Below are 16,329 nucleotides of genomic sequence, written 5' to 3' on the forward strand. Positions count from 1 at the left end.
ACACGGGCGCAAGTACTTGATCAAGGGAATGGATTGTAGACCTCTAGGTCTCTGGGCATCATCGGATACATTGAAGGACCAAAAAGAAGCGGGGGGGAGGAAGGAGTGGATAAAAGGTAAGGAATTGCTGGGAGGGAATTGGATTTATTTTCTCAGCAAGAAAAAATCTGTTACTCCTCCCATGCCAAGAAATTGATGCGGGGAAATCACATAATGAACTCATCTTACGGGAAATGGAAATAAGCCTTGGGTTGGGTTCTATACATCTTGGGCCTTTGGTCCAATGGGTTTTCACTGTAATGGACCTACAACAAGGGTGGAAGTTAACAAATACAGGACTGACTTTATTAATTAGTTTAAGTTGAAGTCCTAGTTAGAATATAAGTTGTTATAAGTCTTTGATTGATCACTTAAGTGGCTAGTTAGATTATTAGTCGGCTATTTCTAGTCAAGTTAGGAATCATATTTTAAGAGTCTATACAAATCCATCTAACCAGGCTATTCAGGCAACCTGTTTTGAGTTATTTTATCAATGAAGCTTTGTTGTTCTCTACCTTGTCGATTCATGGTGTGTTCAGAAGGATTACCAATAGTGTGTGTGATAAGGTGGACTCCTAAGTGGAAGAGCAGATTCTCTTTAAAGGCTAACAATTCTGTTCTGTCTCCTAGTTTTTTGCTAGCTGCATACTGATATATCTGATTCATTGTTAATTTGATTAACCTAAAATTCACTGATCCTCATGTTAGTTGCTTCCTGAAATTCAGCTCAGGTATTCAAATTCTGAGTTTTCTAGTTGCTGGATTAGAATCGAAGTTACAAAAGGATTCTTCAGTTGAGCCCTGATCTGTTCTCTGAATATCATCAATTTTTTTAACAATTATACCACCCTAAATGGTCAATTTGACCAGGGTATCATGTCCATCTGATTATCCCTCTGTTAATTATCAATTTCCTCCCATAAGACTTCAATTCTGGAATTTCAGGTTCTAGTTTGTTCTAGTACCTAAATGATCCATTCAACCAGGGTATCATATGTCCATCTGATGGACCTCTGTTAATTATTAATTTTCTTTTATTAGGCCTCAATTCTAAAATTTCTGGTTCTAGTTTGTTCTAGTTCTATTCTGACAATTTAGTTCTCTGTTAGTTCTTGCTTGTATTCCATTTTCTGGAGATCCTGTGTTGCATATCAGTCTCTAGTTCTAGGCTTCTAGCTTGGGACTGGTTATGGCATTAGAAATACAATGCCACTTCTACATCCTTTTCCATGGGAAAATGCAACTCACAGTACAGAATTGAAATAACAGCCAAAAAAAGTATATTCCGTTACTCATGGAGAGAGAATGTATTTACTTTCAATTTTTTGGGTCCGGGATTCTAAATTTGTCAAGATCTCTAACTAGATATATCCCATCTAAGGCCCAAACCAACAATCAACAACATCAGACCATTTCTTAGCTAACTCGTATATGCATTTTTCCTCGGTTTACAAAACCAGTTTCCGTTCTTTACACACACATTCTTGTAATAAATGCTTATCGAAATAATTTTGATTAAATGAAGGTGCCCTCTTTGGGAGTGTTAGGGCATGACATTGAGATCAACTTCAACCCATACCACCTCAATGAAGATATGAATTTCTTTTACCAAAAAGAATATATATATCACAAACTGATGACCACAAGGTGACTTGATTTGCACAACCAACAAATGGAAATAAGGAACAGTTCTTTGAAAAAAAGAAACAAGTAGAGAGACACTGCTCACAATTGCTTGATTAAACCAACCTTTGAATAGTAGGTTCAGATTATTAAACCTTAAGCCTTACAGAGCACACTCAGTTCACTCAATAATCCAAACAGTAGAATAACTTAAAGGAGAAAGCAGATGGTCAGGAAAATCTAGTGATGTAGAATGTGCTAAACCATACAGTGTGTGGGCATAAGAGATTCATCCATGATGTACTAAGTACTGTTTCCAATGCATTGATGGTATTGACAAGATACTTTTGGACATAAGATCTCAAATTTTCACTCCATTCTGACGATTGGAGCACTGCACATAGCTATAAGAAGTGACCAAAGAAAAACCCAACTGAGAGATCATAATAACTCAGAATACATAGCGACAATGAAGATATACATGAAATAAAGGCTATGTGATAACTGTACAAGGAAATATCAAGAAATGATAATGACCCGTAGTTGTCACACATACCTTGAAGTAAATGTTTCCTTCATTTGGAACTCTATGAGGAAAAGCTTGATGCTTCATTTCTCTGTGAATCCAACCCAAAATTGTGCTGATATTTACATGAAAGAGTGGGATGCTATGTGACAGATGTATAATGGCCACAATTCCGGTTTGGGATTCAGTTTGAACTCTTAGTTGCAATAGACAAAGGGAATACCTAACCAGAAATGCATTCAAAACCACCACAAATTCCTAACCATATTCCAAACAAAATTAAACACACAACTATATCAATAGCAATAACAATCCAGACCTGGCGCCACCACATGTATCGAGCATGCTGTGGGTCTGTCATAATCCTCATTGAACTTGAACCCTTCTGTACTGAGAGTGAAGACACCCCCATCACTTGGTTATCAGATTCGGTGGCTGACACATCAACCTTGTTTCCCCGACCCATAGACTTCCGGTGCTCCTCAGAGCCATTGTCTCTAACCTCGATGACACGATCCTTCATTTTCTTCTTCTCATGCTTGCTAAATTTCCGAAGCAATGGAGCCTTAGTAGAAGTGGTAACCTCAGTTTGGCTACTTTCTGGAGATGGTGAAGGCCCTGCCTGTCGTGATGGCGGAATCTCAAGCATCCAGTCACCATCAGATTGAGATTGCGAGACCTGCCCTAATGAGTTTATCAAACGGCGGATGACAGGCACCAATTGTTCTTGAAGGCAGACTGAGTTCAAACCTGATATACTGCCCCTTGAACCACTCTTTGCAACCTTTTTGAACTCATCCCTTACATGCCCCAACAACTGACAGACCCCCCGATTTCCGAGACTCTCCTCCACAATTGTAAAGTAGACATACCCATCCTCCATTAGAAACCCATAAGTCCTTTTGCCAACACTTTGAAAATACCAGGTGTGGAAAGGAGGAGCCCTGTCCAGGCACAAAACTGCCAGTTTCTCAATCTCAGGGTCCCCACAGCTGTAGGCATGGAGGATTCGATTACCCTTAGCAACACAGCAATAAAACACCATGTTTTGAATAGAACAAATCCGGCCTTAGAGAACAAAATATTAGCAGAGAAACAGTCTAAAATATCCCAAGACGTTACTACTGATCGTGGAATCTCATAATCATCAGAAACAGTACTACTGCTGGTTTCAACTGTTCAGAATCACAATCAGTGGCCCAATAAATCCGCGTATCCTATAGTATCGAGATCTGACAAAAAGCAAACGCCACAAATTTTTCAAGTTCATCCATGAACACCTGATAAAATTCAATTAATTCCTCAGCTATAATATCACAAGCGTCCAACAGAACACCACCAAATTTCTAGGATAAGGATCTCAAACATAAGCAACCACGCACAAGCAACATTCTAGTCCATAAACAACGTCAAATATACTCGTTTAGGTTTTTTCATATGTCCATAGTTTTTTCATATGTCCATAGAAAAACCCAGAGATAAATAAACCCAATCTTCTCCTAGGGTTTCACACCCTTCCAAAGCAAAGCATATTGTCTCTTCAGCAAACGATTCAGATTCGTTTCGAAGCTGCACAGAAACCCAATAAAATAAACCTCTTAATCTATCAAAGAAGGAGATACAAAGCATGAACATAATTCACAATTGATCCTCTGTGCGGATGGATAAAAATCAAAATAAACCCAAACAAGAAAGAACTGAATTCAAACAATCTACAGAAAACAAGATCAATACAGATAGAGAGCTCACCTGCAATGGTCGCCAGAAACCCAGTGGGGAAAGGAATGTTTAAGGATGCAAGCAAAAAACCCAGATGAAGATTTTCACTTCAATTTAAATATTGAACATTCCTTTGTACTAGGAAGTTCATAGACTTCGAGTCAATTTTAAACTCTCTGGTTATCTATACGAAACCACTAAGCCATTTTTCTCACGCTACCTATCTATATACTATACTGTCAAACCACGTCCTCACAAGCCAGCCACAAGGCCCACAACTACGTGTGTACTATGCGCCATTGACCCAACCGGCCAACCGAATCAACCGATCTTCAAACCAGATGTTTCTTAGGGCCCATTTGATAACGTTCTCAAGAAACGATAAAAATATAAATTTTTGTTTCTAAAAACAGAAAATGAATTGAAGGTATTTGATAAATCAAATTTATAAAAGTCGATAATAACCAATGAAAGAATGACCACGAATCATTTCTAGAAATAGCGAAACAAGTTTCGCCTGGGTCATTTCTTGAACCATAAAAAGGTAGAAATTTTAATTTCAATTTCTGAAAACAAGTGAAACAAAACAATTTTATCAAACTCTTTTTGTTCTGTTTCTGCAGTTTCTAGACACATAAAACGGCATAAACCCGTTTCTTAAACGTTATCAAACGAGCCCTAAATGGTCTCATCTTATTTCACTGATCTTTATGAACCATAATTTTGATTAAAACTGGTTTGAGCAGATGATCCTATCTAACTTCAAAATACATATATATATATATATATATATAGGGAAAAGGACAGGTATATATATAATTTAATATAATATTTTCAATTATCAAAATATGCAATACCAAAAAATATCAACAAAAAATTCAACATTGGAAAAATGATTTACGTACTTGCACCAAGACAAAAAAGCCGGTGAATAGACCACCCTGATCCAATGAAATGTGAAATAAAAATTCCTTACCCATCTAATGTTTTCGTGTACACTTCTATTGGTCCCCACACACGCAAGGCCATGCTTTGTCATAAGAAACACTTCCCCATAAACATTATAAGGAAATGCAATATGGAAAGCCCATTTCATACATAAATATACATTATAGTGCATAGTAGGGCCTATCATTTCCCATTGGATGCTATTTATGTTCAAAAAAATTATAAAGTGAAATAATTATTTCATGAGTCATGACTCATCACTTAGGATCTCCTTGTGATAATGACATAAATAAGTGATGCCAGAAATCATTTTTCTTGTCTTGGAACTCCACTTTCAATCCATTGATTTTTTTTTTTTTTTTTCCTCCCTCTCTTTTATGTGTTCGTGTGGGTAAATATATATCTTTTAACCAGATCCCTAGTTCGTTCAGACATTGTATATTAGGCAGTCTGACGTAATATATGCCACAAGAAAGAATAGTCAAGGTCCAAATTTTATCTACAAGTGGATCCATTGGTATCCTAATTGCTTGTCCAGTATAAAGTCGGTCGAACTTTACCATTTGGTAATATTTTCAGGGTAATATTTTCAGTTTTGCATGTGTTTTGGTATCATTTATGACTTGATTTGAGGACTTGGATCCTCACCAGTGCACCAACTCCTCCAACACCCATCGGATGATAGAGAGGTCAATATGCATCGGAACCCATTTATGTATTATGGCCAAAATTTTAGTTACAAAGAAGTGGTGTCTTTAGACTATTTCTCTACTTAATTGGATATGAACTTTAATCGAATTAAACAACTGATTATGTAGAAGAAAAAAAAGTGCATTCTTTCCACGGATAGAGATTTGGAAACTGATACGGCCAAATTGATTGCCCCATAGGGTAAGGACACGTGTCACCCACCTAGACACGTGTCGCCCACCTGATAGAGGCTGCAAGGACGCCGACTCCGTCAACTGCGTAAAGGGAATATTCCCCATGAAGGGGATAGGACGTATTCGAGTAGGACTCGAAAAGGAAAGGAGGCGGACCCGAGGAGGACTCTTCCAAGGAAAAGATAAAACCTAAACCCTAAGGTTATAAGAGAGGGCTGGAGAGGAGGAAAAAGGTAAGCATCAAAACCCACACCATTACTCCTGTCAAAAGACTGTGCGGCCGATCTCTAACTTGAGCCTCGGGGGACTAACCCCGGACAAAGCTCCGGGCCTTTGCCTTTTGTGCGTGTGCAGGATCAGCTCACACGGATTTTCGGCAACAACAGATTGGCGCCGTCTGTGGGAACGACAGTAATGGTGGGGAGAACCTACAATCTTAAGAAGATGAGAGCAGCATCGAACATGGACAAGGTGGAGGAGGAACCTTCAGGAGGGCTCCCTCCCTCGACGGAAATTGGACGAGAAAGGGGGAACGATGATCTGGAAGGTTTTGTGAGGTACCATCGTTCGATCAGATATTCGGTGCTCGGAGATAGCAATCCTCCGCCCCCTCCTGGAGCGCAAGAATATGTGACAAGGGAGCAGTTCGAAGCCCTCAAGAACAAATATGACCGAATGGTCGAGGCAATGAAGGAGGTCTCCAAAGCTGTCTCTCAGAAGACCGACGAAGTATCGCGTCTCCCCCACATCCAGCCTGAGAGAGCTCGAGACGAGGACCGGAGCATTATAGGAGTTGGTGGTGCATAGTGATTCACAGCTCGTGGTATGATAGGTGAATGGAGACTACGAAGCCAAAGATCAAAGGATGGCTGGGTACTTGAAGACAGTGTGAGAAAGAATAACAGCCTTCAACGAATTCAAGGTAAGGCAGGTGCCACGAGAAGAGAATGCTAGTGCAGACGCACTGTCGCAGTTGGCCACCTCCGACTTCGCAGATCTTGGACGATCGGTGTATTTTGAAGTGCTATCACAGCCGAGTACCGAAAGACCCCAAGAGGTATTACCTATAGGCGAACACGGCCATAGCTGGATGGATGTCATAACCGATTACCTTAAGGAAGGAAAGCTCCCAGAGAATAGGGACGAGGCAAGGAAAGTACGAATGAGGTCAGCACGCTTCTTTCTAAAGGACAAGACACTGTACAAAATAGGGTTCACCGTGCCGTACCTCAAGTGTCTGGACTCCGCCGATGGCTAGTATGCACTCCGAGAAGTGCATGAAGGGATATGCAGCCAACACCTGGGAGCCCGGGCCTTGGCACATAAAGTGCTGAGGCAGGGCCTGTTCTGGTCGACAATGAGGAAGGACACGGAATTGTTAGTCAGGAAGTGCATCAAGTGCCAGATGTTAGCCCCCGTCCCTAGGCAGCACTCTACCGAGCTCTCGTCCCTATCAAGCCCGATACCATTCGCCATGTGGGGAATGGACATCGTGGGCCTATTCCCCCTGGCCACGAGACAAAGGAAGTTTGTAGTGGTGGCGGTAGACTACTTTACGAAATGGGCAAAGGCCGAATCGATGGTGACGATATCCGAAAAGAATGTAAGGAACTTCTTCCAGAGAGTAGTAGTCTATCGATTTGGAATCCCTCGAGTATTGGCGATGGACAATGGAACTCAGTTCGCCTACCCGACTTTTGGCTCATTTTGTGATGCCCTCGGCATTGACCACAGGAAAACATCTGTCAGGTATCCACCTACCAACGGGCTGACAGAGGTAACCAACCGTACCCTGCTTCAAGGAATAAAGAAGAGATTGGATGATGCCAAAGGGTTATGGGCAGATGAGTTGTACAATATCCTCTGGGCTTACCGCACAACTGAGAGATCGGCCACCGGAGAAACACCCTTCGTTTTAACTTACGGCACCGAAGCTATACTTCCGGTGGAGGTAGGGGCCGTAACCCATCGGATTCAGTACTGCAATGAATAAGAAAATGATAAAGGACTTCGGGCGAATTTAGATCTCCTGAGCGAAGTCAGGGACACCTCACAAGAAAGGATCGCTGCCTACCAGGAGAGGGTTACGAGGCACTATAACTCCAAAGTCCGAAAGAACGAGTACAGAATGGGTGACCTCGTCCTCATAAGGGTAGAAATATCAGACCCGAGACATCAAGGAAAGCTAGCTCCGAATTGGGAAGGTCCTTACAGAGTCTCAAGGGTAACACAACCGGGTTCCTATCACTTGGAGACTATGGGGGGAGAGAGGGTACCCCGATCGTGGAACTCGAAGAACTTGAGAAAATTCTACCAGTAGTGAAGTAGCGAGCAATCACATACATTTTGTAATTTTTTGCTTCTAAGCCTTTTCTAGTTGTAACTCCTCATCCTAAACCCTCCGGATGATTTTACTTATGAAAAATATGTAAGCTGGTTTACGGCAATTGCTAGGAATTCTCCTGTTTGATGGCTTTAGCTTTGCCGAAGGTCCTTACCTCGGTCATCACCACGGTTGTTGATCAAGGCAGAGCCAAAGGGAGCTTGACGAAAGGATACAGCCGAAGGTCACGACCACTACCTCGGTTGGGAGCTCAGGCCAAGGCAGAGCAGACCTGACCGAAGGCCACAACCTCGGTCGAGAGCTCGGGCGAAGGCCGAGCAAACCTGACCGAAGGTCACGGCCACTACCTCGGTTGGGAGCTCAGGCTAAGGCCGAGCTGACCTGACCAAAGGCCACCACCTCGGTTGGGAGCTCAAGCTAAGACCGAGCGGACCTGACCGAAGGTTTTTACCTCGGTTGGGGGCTCTGGCTAAGGCCGAGCTGACCTGACCGAAGGTCACGGCCTCGGTTGGGAACTTCGGCCAAGGCCGAGTAGACCTGACCGAGGGTCCTTACCTTGGTCGGGGGCACCGATCGAATCCTACTTGTTCATGATCCCTCAAGTCCACGGCCCTTGGACATGGGAAACCTCTCGAACAAGCCGATGGAGCAGAACCAAGCCTTGTACTAGAGTAGAGGCCTATTAATCCTAGAGCCGCCAAAGGGTTCGGCCTTCTTGCACCTACCTACGGGCTAAAGATCCTTTCAAAGAAAATGCAAAAAAAAAGTAAAAGGCAAAGGTATCCGAAGAAAGGGAAAGGGTGCAGGGTGGCTTCAGGGGGCGTCTATCGGATTCACGGCCCCGTCGTCGGCATGGTGGAGAATCTCCCCATCAGAGCCATCATGTCCAGGAGTCAGAGGCACCTCACATTGTAGCTGAACCTCACCTTCCTCACTACAGCCTTCTCCGTTGGCGTTGGCAACCTCGATGGCTGTTGGGGCTGCCTTAGCACACTCTTCTTCAAAGATGAGCCCGCTGTCCTCGAAAGAGACCTCTAGGTAGTGCTCGAGGACCCAGTCTCGGACCTCAGTAGCGCCCATTGTGAACCCAGGGGCGATGGCGTGTTTGACCTCCTCTCGGAAGCCCTCAGAGGCCCTATACATCTCGGCCCCTCGGTCTTGGCCTCCCGAACCCTTGTTGTTATCTGCGCCTTCAGCTTCGCAAGCTTCTGATCGCATTCCTGGCGAGTACGAAGAAGGTCCGCTTCCAGGTGATCCACCTTCTCGAGGAGAACCGAACGCTCATTCTCCAGGACTGACTTCTCACGTTCGGAAGCCTCGAGGTCTCGAGCCATGGCCTCGGCCTTGATAGCCAGCTAACCCACTTGGTTTTGGGCCTACATAAGATACCGATGGTCAGTACGTTGCAATGATCATAAATCAAGGTTTGGAAGACCGAAGCTTACCTCTGCCATGAAGATGCATGCGCTAGTTATCATGGCCGCCGTCCCTTGTCGTTGTGCTTCGGTAGCATCTCGGGGGAGGCTGCCCTTCAGTACCAGCTCACGAGCGACACGACTGACGGACAAAGTGTCGTCTTCTTTGATCGACCACCGAGGGACGAAGCCAACCTCGGCCCTAACATTCCCAGCCCTCGGGCTTCTAAAGTCTGCCACGGGGGAGGGGTCACGGGCAGACAAGCTATGGCCCGGGGCGGTGAGGGCATGGACGGCTTCGGTACTGGGTCCTTCGGCCCTGGACCTTTTCTTCGATGGGGGAGCTTCGGAGGAGGGATGACCCTTCTTCTTCCCTTTCCTCTTCAGCCCCTACTGCTACTGCGCATCCCGCGCCCTGGCCTCCCTTTTTTGGACTTGCTTCTCTGCAGCTGCAGCCCTAGCCTCAGCCCTGGAGATTTGCACTGCATGAAGACGAAGGGAGTTAGTATGAAACATAAGTACCCGAGGCAAATAAACTTGGGCTGGCCTAACTCACCCGGGCTAAGCTCGAATCTGAACAAAATGGCATCGGACTTAAGGCTGTCGGACTCAACCGGAGGGTAGATGTCTTGACGCTTCGCCATCGCCATCGACTCCGCATCTGTCCCAAGAAGGGCAGGAGCAGAGTTCACCATCCTCAGATGGTGCCGAAGGGAACCCCCTCGGACGACCTCATGAAGAAGAATTTCTCCTTCCACCAGTGGATCGATGTTGGGTAACCGTTCAGCAGCCGAAGGTCTTTCCGAGGGCTGAAGTAGTACCAGCCTGAAAGCCCCTTGCAGGCCTGAAGAAGGAAGCAATTGACTAAGAGAGGGAGGGAGAGAGGTCTCTGGCGCCTAGAGAAAAGGACGATGAAGCTAAGCAGCTGCCGCCATCGGTTTGGCGTCAGCTGGGTCGGACAAATCCCTTAGTGCCGAAACACTCGGGCGAAGAAAGGATGGAAGGGAAGCCGAAGGCTGGCCTTAAATGCCTCCTTATATAGGCACAGCTCTTCGGAGTTCCGATAGCTGGCTCGGTCGGTCGATTTTGGTAGCCGGAGCTCGAAAGCATCCGAGATACTGAAGGAGGCCCTTAGCTCCCCCAGCTCCAGCTCATCCATGGTGGAGACGATGTGTAAGGCCTTCACCTCGAGGGGGTCCTGGGTCTGGGCTCGGGATTCAAGCACCCTTTTCCTGAATCCCTCACCATTTGAGCCACCTTCGGACCCAAACGGCGAGGCCGTGGATGATGAGTCGCGAGAAGAGGGCGAATTGGGGGAAGAGTCCGAGGACATCCCTCGGACCCCCCTGGACTCCGATACCTATGGTGAGACTTTGTCCTCTCGGAGGATGAGGGATTGTACCCGGATGAAGAAGACATGGTACTTACTTTTGGTGAAGACGAAGCGCTAAAGGAAAAGGGACACCTAGACCGAAGGAAGGCTCTCCGAGGGAAAAACGAAAGTGGCCCACAAATGGACCCCCACACTTTATAAATAGAAAAAAAAATGGTACGACTGCCCGAGCATTAATGGCGCCGTCACGTCACCGATTACCACCCCTCGAGATATGTGCCAAAGCGGACCTGACCGAAGGTCCATACAACGGTTGGGGGCTTGGGCCAAGGCCGAGCAGACCTGACCGAAGGTCCATACCTCGGTTGGGAGCTTTGGCCAAAGCCAAACGGACCTAACCAAAGGTCCATACCTCAGTTGGGAGCTCAGCCCAAGGCCGAGCGGACATGACCGAAGGTCCTCGCCTCGGTTGGGGGCTCTGGCTAATGCCGAGCGGACCTGACCGAAGGTCCCTACCTCGGTTGGGAGCTCAAGCTGAGGTCGAGCGGACCTGGCTGAAGGTCTTAACCTTGGACGGGAGCTCAGGCCAAAGCCGAGCGGACCTGACCGAAGGTCCTTACCTCGGTTAGGAGCTCAGGCCAAAGCTGAGCGGACCTGACCGAAGGTCCTTACCTCGGTTAGGAGCTCAGGCCAAAGCTGAGTGGACCTGACCGAAGGTCCATACCTCGGTTGGGAGCTCTGGCCAAGGCCGAGCAGACCTGACCGAAGGTCCATACCTCGGTTGGGAGCTCTGGCCAAGGCCGAGCGGACCTGACCGAAGGTCACAACCTCGGTTAGGAGCTCAGGCCAAAGCTGAGTGGACCTAACCGAAGGTCCTCACCTCGGTTGGGGGCTCTGGCCAAGGCCGAGCGGACTTGACCGAAGGTCACAACCTCGGTTGGGAGCTCAGGCTAAGGTCGAGCGGACCTTACCGAAGGTCCCTACCTTGGTTGGGAGCTCAGGCCGAGCTGACCTGACCTAAGGTCTTAACCTCGGTTGGGAGCTCAGGCCAAAGCCGAGCGGACCTGACCGAAGGTCTATACCTCGATTGGGAGCTCAGGTCAAAGCCGAGCGGACCTGACCAAAGGTCCATATCTCAGTTGGGAGCTTTGGCCAAGGCCGAGCAGACCTGACCGAAGGTCCTCACCTTGGTTGGGGGCTTTGGCCAAGGCCGAGTGAACCTGACCGAAGGTCTCAACCTCGGTTGGGAGCTCAATCAAAGGTCGAGCGGACCTGACCGAAGGTCCACACCTCGGTTGGGAGCTCATGCCAAAGCCAAGCGGACCTGACCGAAGGTCCATACGTCGGTCGGGAGCTCTAGCCAAGGCCGAGGGGACCTGACCGAAGGTCCCTACCTCGGTTGGGAGCTCAGGCCGAGCTGACCTGACTGAAGGTCTCGGTCTCAAGCAAGACTAAGGTCGAAGCTGAAGGAATAAGGCCGGAGGGACGTATGAACAAAAAAAAAAAAAATGATGATGAAAAACTTGGTTACTCCCACAGGAAAAGCCTCCTGGTGAGAGTAAGGGGGCTCCTGATACGGCCAAATTGATTGCCCCATAGGGGGTAAGGACACGTGTCGCCCACCTGATAGAGGCTGCAAGGACTCCGACTCTGTCAACCGCGTATGGGAATATTCCCCACGAAGGAGATAGGACGTATCTGAGTAGGACTCGAAAAGGAAAGGAGGCGGACCCAAGGAGGACTCCTCCAAGGAAAAGAGAAACCCTAAACCCTAAGGGTTATAAGAGAGTACCGGAAAGGAGGAAAAAGGTAAGCATCAAAACCCACACCATTACTCCTGTAAAAAGACTGTGCGGCCGATCTCTAACTTGAGTGTCGGAGGACTAACCCCGGACAAAGCTCCTGGCCTCTGCCTTCTGTGCGTGTGCAGGATCAACTCATACGGATTTTCGGCAGCAACAGAAACAATATTTAGGTGGGGTTCCAACTTTCAGGTATTGCATCGATTATTCTTCTAGATAGTCTCTCTTAATAAAACTTAATACAACAAATATTGAATTCCACGGTGAGGATGAGTGGAGGTTAGGAGTAATGAGGGACTCGGGTAAAATATGAATTGATCATGTGTTTAGTTAAAATGGTGCAACAGTCATTTTAACTCCTGACTTAACAATGACTGATGACAAGAATGACAAGGGGTGTGAGTATAATTTGGTGTTATGCCGATAGTGGCACTTTAAAAGTGGCATTCTCTAAGGGGTGGTGGTACTATAAATTTCCCAAATTTTTATTAAGTATTCCTTTACCCATGGTAAATCTCTTCGCCAATGGTGATTTGACCATGTGATCAAAGTTCGGACAAGAAGACCGGTTAGCCCATCATTGGTTCAACCGTAGGGCCAAACGATTGAACCATAAAGAAAATCATGATTTATGATTTATGTATGATTGGGGTTATGGTTCACCCAACCCGATCTGCCCAATGACCACCGGCCCACCGCACCTGCAACTTGGTCTCCTCTTCCACTAATATTGATCCAGTTCCAGGCTATTTGATCCAAGCACAATCAGTGAATGCTCGATAATGGCTTCTCTTCCTCTTTCACATTGGAATTCACCGAAATCAATACCCCGAGACAGAGTTCAAATTGTAAATACTGCAAATTTTGATCGATTTCCTTCCTGGGTATCTCTTAATCGCTCCTCTTCAATCCAAGAGTCAGCGTCTCAAAGAGGTCTGGTTGAAAATTTACATCTAGTTTCGCTATCTAAAGAAGGAAATTTGAATGAATCTCACAAGTTTCTAATCGAAATGGATGTTGCGGGTTTATCTGTTACTGATTATTCCTATGAATGTCTCTTGGATACATGTGGGAAAATGAAATCTCTGTCGGATGGAAGATTGATTCATGAGCATCTGCGCCGAGTGTTTCCGAGCCCACCTACGTTTCTTGTTAATTGCCTTCTGAAGATGTACTGTGATTGTGGGAGTTTGGCAGATGCCCAGAAATTGTTCGATGAAATGCCCATGAAGGATTCGATTTCTTGGGGTCTTATGGTGTCTGCTTATGCACAGAAAAGGATGTTTTCTCAAGCTGTCAGGTTGGTTTCAGAGATGAATTCAACTGGAAATAACGTTAACCAGTCAGTTTATGTTGGTTTGATACGGTCACTGTCATTTCCTTCATGCTTAGAGCTTGGCAAGCAGATGCATTCTCAAATGGTTAAGAATGGATTAACTCTTGACATTCTGATCGATACTGCCCTGCTTAACATGTATGTGAAGTGCAGATGCTTAGAGAGTTCCAAGCTTGTTTTTGATAGGATGCCAGAGAAGAATGCTGTAACATGGACTGGGCTAATGATGGGGTACACTCAGGCTGATAGACAGGAGGAAACTTTGGCATTATTTGCCAGGATGATAAAAGAAGTTATTGAATTGGATGAGTTTGTATTCTCTGCTGTTCTCAAGGCATGTTCCAAGTTAGGGGACTTGGGTACTGGGAGGCAGATTCATGGTTACATTGTTAAATTGGGGATGGATTCAGGGGTTTCAGTGGGGACACCCCTTGTGGATTTTTATGCCAAGTTTGGAAGTCTAGAGGAAGCTCGTCAAGCTTTTAACAGGATTTCTGACCCTAATGACGCTTCTTGGAGTGCTTTAATCTCTGGATGGTTGCAGATTGGCAAATTTGAGGAGGCTCTTGAAGTTTTCAAGTATTTGAGGGATAATGGTATGGTTATGAATCGCTTCATGTATACCAGCATTTTTCACGCTTGTTCAGCATTGGCAGATTTGAGTTCAGGTACCCAAGTACATGGAGATGCCATAAAAAAGGGCCTGGTTTCAGAACTTTATGGGGAGAGTGCATTGGTTGCTATGTATTCTCGATCTGGTAGGTCAGATTATGCCCGCCGGGCCTTTGACCTGATAGATGAACCAGATACTGTGGCCTGGACAGCTATTATTGCAGGTTGTGCTTACCATGGTGAAGCTTCAGAGGCCCTTAGACTTTTCCAGATGATGCGAATCAGGGGTATAAAGCCCAATGCTGTTACATTTATAGGTGTTTTCACTGCTTGCAGCCATTCAGGATTGGTTTCAGAAGCCAGGCGATATTTGGACTCGATGAGTAGTGACTATGGTGTAGAACCCACCATCGATCACTATGATTGTATGGTTGAAATCTACGCTCGTGCTGGCCATTTAGAAGGGGCATTTGAATTAATAAAAGCTATGCCATTTGAACCTGATGCGATGAGTTGGAAGAGTTTATTGGGTGGATGTTGGACCCATCAGAATGTCAAGTTTGGGAAGATTGCTGCTGAAAACCTCCTTCAGCTAGACCCCAATGATACTGCAGGTTATATCCTATTGTTTAACTTGTATTCTTCATCTGGGAATTGGGAACAAGCCGCACATGTTAGAAAAGTTATGGCAGACAGAGGCTTAAAAAAGGAAGTTGGTTGTAGTTGGATTACTGTTAATGGTAAGGTTCACAGATTTATCGTTGGTGACAGGCATCATCCGCGAACAAAAGAGATTTACTTGAAGTTGGAAGAGTTAAATCATTTGGCTAACAAACATGGAAGCACACAAATGATTGTTGGTGATGATGCATTACCTGGCTTACTGAAAGAGAGAAAAGAGCAGCTTCTTGAACATAGTGAAAGGCTTGCCATTGCATTTGGACTCATATCAACACCTAGTACTGTCCCTATATTGGTCTTCAAAAATCTCCGTGCTTGCAATGACTGCCATGATTTTGCTAAACTATTATCCAATATAACTGGACGCAAAATCATTGTTAGAGATTCAAGTAGGTTCCACCATTTTAAGTTTGGAAACTGTTCTTGCAATGATTACTGGTGAAACATCAATTAGTTCCCTGGTGGGGTTCCATGACTACCCATATAGTTTTGGTACTTGTCAAACAGTACAAATCAGGCTTTCTTCAATGCTTATCAGCAACTTGGAACAATGGAAAGAGGTTCATGTGATGTCAATACCTTGATTCATGAAGACCAGATAAGAATTGGATCAGACTATCGCGTCATCCATTAAAATTCTCAGTTGTGGACCAATGCTAACTGTTATCTTTTTTAATGAAATTCGGAATCCATGAGATTTCATTTTCAAATGAGTAGAGCATGGATGAAGACACACTTTGCACAAACTGAAGATTTTTCTGGTACAGATGCATGCCTGGAACTCCAAGCCTCAGATACACCAAGAAAGGATTGTTTAGCAGCAGGTGGCCAAAATATCTGGTCATGTCTGGCTCTCATGCCTCTGTCATCCAAGTGATATGTTTCCTCATGCCACTTCAGCTGCTCTGTGTCTGTGTCTGATGAAGTTAAACTCATTTGCAGAATTACTCAATGTTTTTCTCCTTCAGAAGGCAGTGTAAATTTAGAGGTGTACAATATTTTTCCAGGTGATGAATATGATGATGTCAGGATTCTGCATGTCACTTTACACCAAAACTTCCTGTTTG

The 16,329-nt window shown here is 45.4% G+C and overlaps 2 protein-coding genes across 2 annotated transcripts; one reads left to right on the forward strand and one right to left on the reverse strand.

Moving 5' to 3' along the window:
* Positions 1-1,764: 1,764 nt before the first annotated feature.
* On the reverse strand, positions 1,765-4,105 carry LOC122072309 (phytolongin Phyl1.1-like). The gene is made up of 2 exons (XM_042636901.1): positions 3,938-4,105; positions 1,765-3,757 (listed from the first exon to the last, which is right to left on the reverse strand). The coding sequence occupies exon 2, from the start codon at positions 3,231-3,233 to the stop codon at positions 2,412-2,414; it is 822 nt and encodes a 273-aa protein (XP_042492835.1). The 5' UTR covers positions 3,234-3,757; positions 3,938-4,105; the 3' UTR covers positions 1,765-2,411.
* A 9,234-nt stretch (positions 4,106-13,339) lies between these two features.
* On the forward strand, positions 13,340-16,300 carry LOC122070312 (pentatricopeptide repeat-containing protein At5g13270, chloroplastic). The gene has a single exon (XM_042634443.1). It carries the CDS (start codon positions 13,416-13,418, stop codon positions 15,702-15,704), a length of 2,289 nt encoding a protein of 762 aa, XP_042490377.1. The 5' UTR covers positions 13,340-13,415; the 3' UTR covers positions 15,705-16,300.
* Positions 16,301-16,329: the final 29 nt, after the last annotated feature.

This window comes from Macadamia integrifolia, chromosome 2, assembly GCF_013358625.1.
Source record: "Macadamia integrifolia cultivar HAES 741 chromosome 2, SCU_Mint_v3, whole genome shotgun sequence".
Lineage (NCBI taxonomy): Eukaryota > Viridiplantae > Streptophyta > Magnoliopsida > Proteales > Proteaceae > Macadamia > Macadamia integrifolia.

What these genes read in the sequence shown, in the direction of transcription:
- LOC122072309 (XM_042636901.1), bottom strand. Translation starts at nt 3,233, where the DNA reads ATGGTGTTTTATTGCTGTGTTGCTAAGGGTAATCGAATCCTCCATGCC.
- LOC122070312 (XM_042634443.1), top strand. Translation starts at nt 13,416, where the DNA reads ATGGCTTCTCTTCCTCTTTCACATTGGAATTCACCGAAATCAATACCC.